Source organism: Mastigoproctus giganteus, chromosome 13 (assembly GCF_048544385.1).
Source record: "Mastigoproctus giganteus isolate SK-2022 chromosome 13, ASM4854438v1, whole genome shotgun sequence".
Classification (NCBI taxonomy): Eukaryota; Metazoa; Arthropoda; class Arachnida; order Uropygi; family Thelyphonidae; genus Mastigoproctus; species Mastigoproctus giganteus.
Window position 1 is genome coordinate 132,537,800 of NC_143587.1, and position 6,284 is coordinate 132,544,083.

Sequence of the window (6,284 nt, forward strand, 5' to 3'; positions counted from 1 at the left end):
ATTTTGAAAACAAAATGCACAAGGCATAATCCTTATGGGTTTCGATAATTAACTATATAATATCGGTGTAAATACACCATAGTTAACCCATAAATTTGAACTACGTATGTAGCGTAGAAGGCATCGTTTTAATTGTATCTCATATTGTGGCTGCCTTCACTACGAGATAGCTGCTATTGCAATACTTCAAATAAATAACGCTTCTCTAGTAGAGAAGACTATTATTTATTTTCAGCGGTACCACCACCCAGACGATTGTTTCGAAGTTATTGGGCTTCATTATCAGTGGGCGGGCTTGTGTTGCTAATGCTCCTAAAAACCAAATAACAAACAAACAAACGTGTATACTTAAATACATATATCCATACGTGCGGCTAGGGCTAAGGTGTATATGCACTATTTCTTAAGGTCAAAAGACCACGTCTATAGCCTTTAATTTAAAAGAATGTATTCGTAATCAATACAATAATAAATAAATAAATAAAATGGAAAAAATAACAAATAAATCTTTCTAAAACTTCCATTTAAATCTTGGTTCAATTAATATAAAATTTCACATAAAAATTAAAAAACATAATTTCACTATAAAAATAGAGCTGGCATATTAACCCGTTGGCACTGAGTAGCACATTATATTCTCCAGTGCCTTAGACTGCCATTCCTATACCTTGCGACTAAATACGTCTACTATGATTTAACAACACAGCCCTCCTTTTAAAAACATTATTAACAAAAGTTGAGAAGCATTTAAGAGGCACTCAACTTACAAACAAATCCGAAAAGGTATCCAAATAAAAGGTCTCCCGTTCAAGTTTATGCGCCGATCTTCATAATATGGACGATACAGCATGACAAGACGGTCTCCATTGCCTCACAGAAACACAAGTCAGAAGGGACTAAACTAAAATTAAGCCATGGCCGGTCAGCAGAAACAAGCACTCAAGTTGACTGCAACCACGATCTTAATTTTCAATTTACGGTTGTTACGGAGGGAATAAAGGTGTAGGTTTCTCAGCCTTTGTCAGAGAGTCATTCCATCTACTTTGCCAAATATTGATTAACTCATCATGTAGCCTCCGTCTTTCGACTGCAAGCACCCTCAGGCGCCGCCCAACCCCCTGGGCATGACCAAATACTTGGTCCTCAATATCTCTTCTGGAGTTATTGGGAACCAGCAAAACTAAATCATCAGAGTAAGCGATGGACTGAGTCCCCCCTGTCACGATGTAAAACCATGTACGTGTATGTATAAGTGTGTGTGTGTGTGGATATATATACAGAAACAAGTATACGTGAGACATTCATTTAGTATGGCTATCTGTCTGCTCAAAGCCCCTGAAGAAGTAGCGGAGCGATCTGTTGAAATCCATGTAAGATCGAAGGATTTCCTTTTGTGACGAGGCGTTTCAGATTCCGTTCTGACGAATCCCTATTTGAGAGAACCCCAGTTCTCTTTAGAAAATCCCACTTCAACGCCATCAGCATCCCTCGTCATTAGTTTCAAATACCATCAGGACCTGGAGCCTTAATCATATTATTTTAGCTGTATAAGTACATTTCCTTTCAGTGTACAGAATCACTTTAAATTGAAGAAATTTTTAGGCCAATCCCTTAACTGATCCCCTGTTCAGAGATGAATCCCCCATGAAAGAGTGTGAATCAAAAGATATTCCTGAATGTAAAGGTATTAATTTAAAATATAATTCATTCATTCCCCCTGTTGAAAGCTCTATCCCTCTGTAAGGGGTAAGGATCCAATTTTCATCAAGATTTCTGCTTCCAAATACAATTTCTTTTTATAAGGGTGTGAATCGCTCTTTATCCCGGAAATCCCTGTCCAATCGAGGGATTTCCGTTTGTAACGAGGGGATTCAGATTCCGTTCTAATAAATCCCCTTAATATCAGAAATCCCATTTCTCGTTTCAGAATCCTTCTTTCATTATAATCGTATCAATTATTTTTTCTATATAATTACATTTCCTTTCTATGTAGAGAATCCCTTGTATTAAAAATAATTTTAGGCCAATCCTTTCTACAATCCCCTTTTCAGAGTTGACTGAAGATTTGGCGGTTAATTGATTTCTCCATTACTTTAGAAAGATTAAAAGTACTTGCAATGGGACGAAAATTGGATGGGAGGGATTTGTCTACCCCCTTTAAGAACTGGCTTATATAAGCAAATATCCAGCAGCAGAAACAAAAAATCTCGCAGGTCATCCAATTTTGCATGCTTGTAATGCCAAACAAAACGAGGTTGGGAATAGTCGTGAGAATAAATGCTCCATTGGAGAAGAGACGATCACCAAGTTGTGATCTGAGGTGCCTAAAGGATCACTCTCTTTGACCATGTACTTAGAAGGGATTTTTGTGAGAAAAGGATCAAGCGTGTTGGCTGTATGGTTAGGGTTGTCTCGTATTCTGGTAGATGAACAATCTGTGAGAGGTCATTATTAATTGCAAAAGCTACAGCATCTCGACCAGCAGGGTCTGTGTGACTAGAAAACGGAAGCCAGCTGGAATTGTGAACATTAAAATCTCCAAGGCAAATTACCTCACTGTTAGAAAGGTGTACTGGAGAAAGTCAAGTCGCAAAGAGCGGATGTCAAAGAGTTCCTAGTGATTAGTGCAGTTGGTAGAACGGAATGACAACAGATGAATTTGACTAAATGAAGTAGAGAGATTTTAAGCCAGTGGGGATTCCAAATTACCAAGTCTCTAACAGGGAATATCGGAACAGACACGCACAAGTACCACCTTTTGAAGCGAAAGGAATCAAAACAGCGAATAATATGGCCAGAAAAAGTACATGGGGTTTGCTAGACTGTAAGTGGAGATCATTGAGATTAGAACTGAAACCACGTATATTTGTAAAATGAAATAGGAAGTGTTAGTATTAGTAGAGGCATGTGATGCAAGAAAGGAAGCTTATGCAGCATCAGCCATTTCACCCTTCCGTTCGTTCCAAATACTTGTCCAGCTCATCCTTAATTTTATTTAGGCTATCAACTTCCACAACAAAAAATTGAAGTCTGTTCCATCAATTAACTACCCGCTGGCTAAAGGCAAACTTCCGCATATCAATCGTACATCTGTTTTTCCTCAATTTCAATTTATGCCGTCTATTATTGCTCATAATAATCAGGAAGGGACGCCTCCGTAGCCAGGTGGGCAGCAGCAGTGCGTAGCACACGCTTCTTGATTAGACCGGGGTTCGAGCCCGTGACCACCAAATAAGGAGGATGCGAAAAGGTCAGGAAATGGCCACCGCATATTCCCAGAGCAATATGGCCTTAGTTGCTAATGCTTCTAAAAACCAAATAACAAACAAACATAATAATCAGGTGATTATTCTGAGCAAGAGGAAGAATCCCATCAGCATTGAGCATGCTCAAACCATTCAAGGCTTTATACACCTCAATCAGATCACTTCGCATGTGACTAGTTTCCAGACATTGTAATCCGCAAAACTTAAGCCTTTCTTCGTAAGAGCAACAGTAGGAGTGATGGCACTTTGAACCAAACTGACCAGGGGGGCGGCCGCCAGGTGGCGCTGCAGTCGAGCTTTGTCGCCCCCCGCCCGCTAGAGGGCGCACCAAACTGACCAGGGGGCGGCCGCTAGGTGGCGCTGCAGTCGAACTTTACCGCCCCCTCCCGCTAGAGGGCGCACCAAACTGACCAGGGGGGGGCGCGGTCTACCCCCGCCCGCTAGAGGGCGCACCAAACTGACCAGGGGGCGCGGTAACCCCCGCCCGCTAGAGGGCGCACCAAACTGACAGCAGGTGGTCTTATCCCTCCCCCCACTTCCGTCACCAGGTGGCGCTGCCATCGAAAAACTTTGAACAGATTTTGTCAGCGGGTGGTCTTCTCCCTCCCCCCCCACCTCCGTCACCAGGTGGCGCTGCCATCTAAAAACTTTGAACAGATTTTGTCAGCGGGTGGTCTTCTCCCTCCCCCCACCTCCGTCACCAGGTGGCGCTGCCATCGAAACCCTTTGAACGAAACTGACCAGGGAAGTATTCCGCCCTCCCTCTTCTCACCCCCGCCGCTAGGCGGCGGTACCGTCGCACAATGTTAAGACATGCATAGTGTAACATGTCTTATGACGTCATAATCCTTTGTAGTAATTCTTGGAATTCAAAGAGAGGATTTTTTTAATTTTACTGCTGGTTGGTATATTTTTAAAAGAATTTTAAATGAGAAGACTATTTTAAACAACAGGCAATAAATTAAAGTATTCATGAACAATATGTTTAACCAATGGTATTTTTTAAAGTATTCATGAGCAAATCAAAGGTATTATTTGAATATAAAGTATTCATGAACAAATCAATGGCATTTTTTAAAGTATTCATGAGCAAATCAAAGGTATTATTTGAACATAATTAAAGTATTCATTAACAAATCAATGGTAGTATTTTGTCAGTTGAAAGTGATTTTAAATATAACTTTTAAGGAAGACACAGAATTATAATGAACGAAGTCTTTTATTGAACACTGTTAACAAAATTATTTACAAAGGAATCATTATTCTGATAAAATCTTGACACAGCTCTCTTTTCAAGGACAGTCCACAATTCTCCCATTACAAAAAGTATGAAAAGTACTATAAAGGTAAGTATCTTCTGTTCCAGAGTTAGTGTTGTTTTACCTGCAATAAAGAGAACATGTTAGAAGATTATTATAATCCTACTGTGGTGGGGAGCTTTGCTAGTGTTAATGCTTTACAAAAACATACAAAATTACCCAAACATACTGTGAAAGAATGGTTATCGGGACAGCCCACATATGTGAGACACAGACAGCAACGAAGAAATTTTCCTCGTAACCAGATGAAAGTTCCTGGTCTTCACCATACATTTCAATGTGATTTAGCCAACATGTCAAATCTTGCTAAAGCAAATAATGGTGTTCATTTTCTTCTCGTGTGTATTGATTGCTTTTCACGATATGGTTGGGTAAGACCATTAAAATCTAAACATTCACAAGAAGTAGTTAAAGCTTTCAAATCTATTTTTAAAGAAGTACCATTTAATATTAATAGTGACCAAGGAAAGGAATTTACTAATAAACAAGTGCGTGCATTATTCAAATCTAAAAATATCCACTTTTACACCACTAGAAGTGAAAAGAAAGCTTCTATGGCAGAAAGATTTATTCGAACATTAAAAGAAAAAATTTATAAATGGGTTACATATTCAAAAAATGATAAATATATTCACGTGCTGCAAAAATTAGTGAAAACGTATAATGAAACTGTACACAGATCTATTGGTATGGCCCCTGCAGATGTCACCATGCATAATGAAGAAACAGTTTATGCTAAATTATATAGACCCCACCCAAAAGTTTCGGAACCCAAGTTTAAAATCGGTGACCATGTTGTTCTTAGTGATGATAGCCATAATTTTCGAAAAGCGTTCAGAGGGAATTGGTCTGAGGAGGTGTTTTTCATAGCTCAAGTAATCAAAAGGCACCCTGTAGTATATAAGGTTAAAGGGAGAGATGGTGAGGTGATAGAAGGGACATTTTATGAACATCAGCTACAGAGAGTCAGTTTTGATAACGAGGTACCAGAAAACGTGTATCTGATTGAAAAAGTACTTGGGAAGCGTACAGTGCGTGGCCAGAGACAGTTACTTGTGAAGTGGCTTGGATACCCCGCATCCTACAATTCTTGGGTACGAAGCAAAGATGTTTTACCTAACCCTACCAAGTAATGCAAGTATGGACATGTATCCCGATAACACCCAATCACGTTTCAAAGTTCAATTACCCCGGGAAATTAATCTGAGTGGGAAGTGGGTGGTGGCACTTTCAGAAATCCATCTACCAGGAGTGTGGAACAATATCACAAAAGGATACGATGAATTTCATGTACTTCGCAACGATTATGACTCTGAACAAATTTTACATGTGCTTTCTTTAAAGTATAAAGATTATCAACATCTTTTAGATGAGTTGAACAGTGTTCATCCCCTTATTTCATTTACAGTACACACAAAGACTGTTGCAAAATATCAATTTTCAGTGAATGTGCATGGAAAAGGTAAAATACAATTGCCCGAGAAACTAGTAAAATTATTTGGACTTCAAAAAGCAGGTGTACGGGGGAAAGGCTGCCGTATATTTACAGATACATCTGTAGGTGAGAGTGTATTACCTATCAAAGGTCAAATTTCTTTTGCCCCAAGTGCAAGAGATGTTGTTTTTACTCTTGTTACTGGTGGCAGTTACCAGATGTGTGTGCTTCCACATGGAAACTATAAATCAATCTCTAGTATTC

At 39.4% G+C, this 6,284-nt stretch overlaps 1 protein-coding gene across 1 annotated transcript; it reads left to right on the forward strand.

Annotated features, from left to right (window-relative positions):
- The first annotated feature begins 5,274 nt into the window (after positions 1-5,274).
- Positions 5,275-5,718, forward strand: LOC150076447 (uncharacterized). Its single transcript, XM_090387359.1, has one exon. The coding sequence runs from the start codon at positions 5,275-5,277 to the stop codon at positions 5,716-5,718; it is 444 nt and encodes a 147-aa protein (XP_090243485.1).
- The last annotated feature ends 566 nt before the right edge of the window (positions 5,719-6,284 follow it).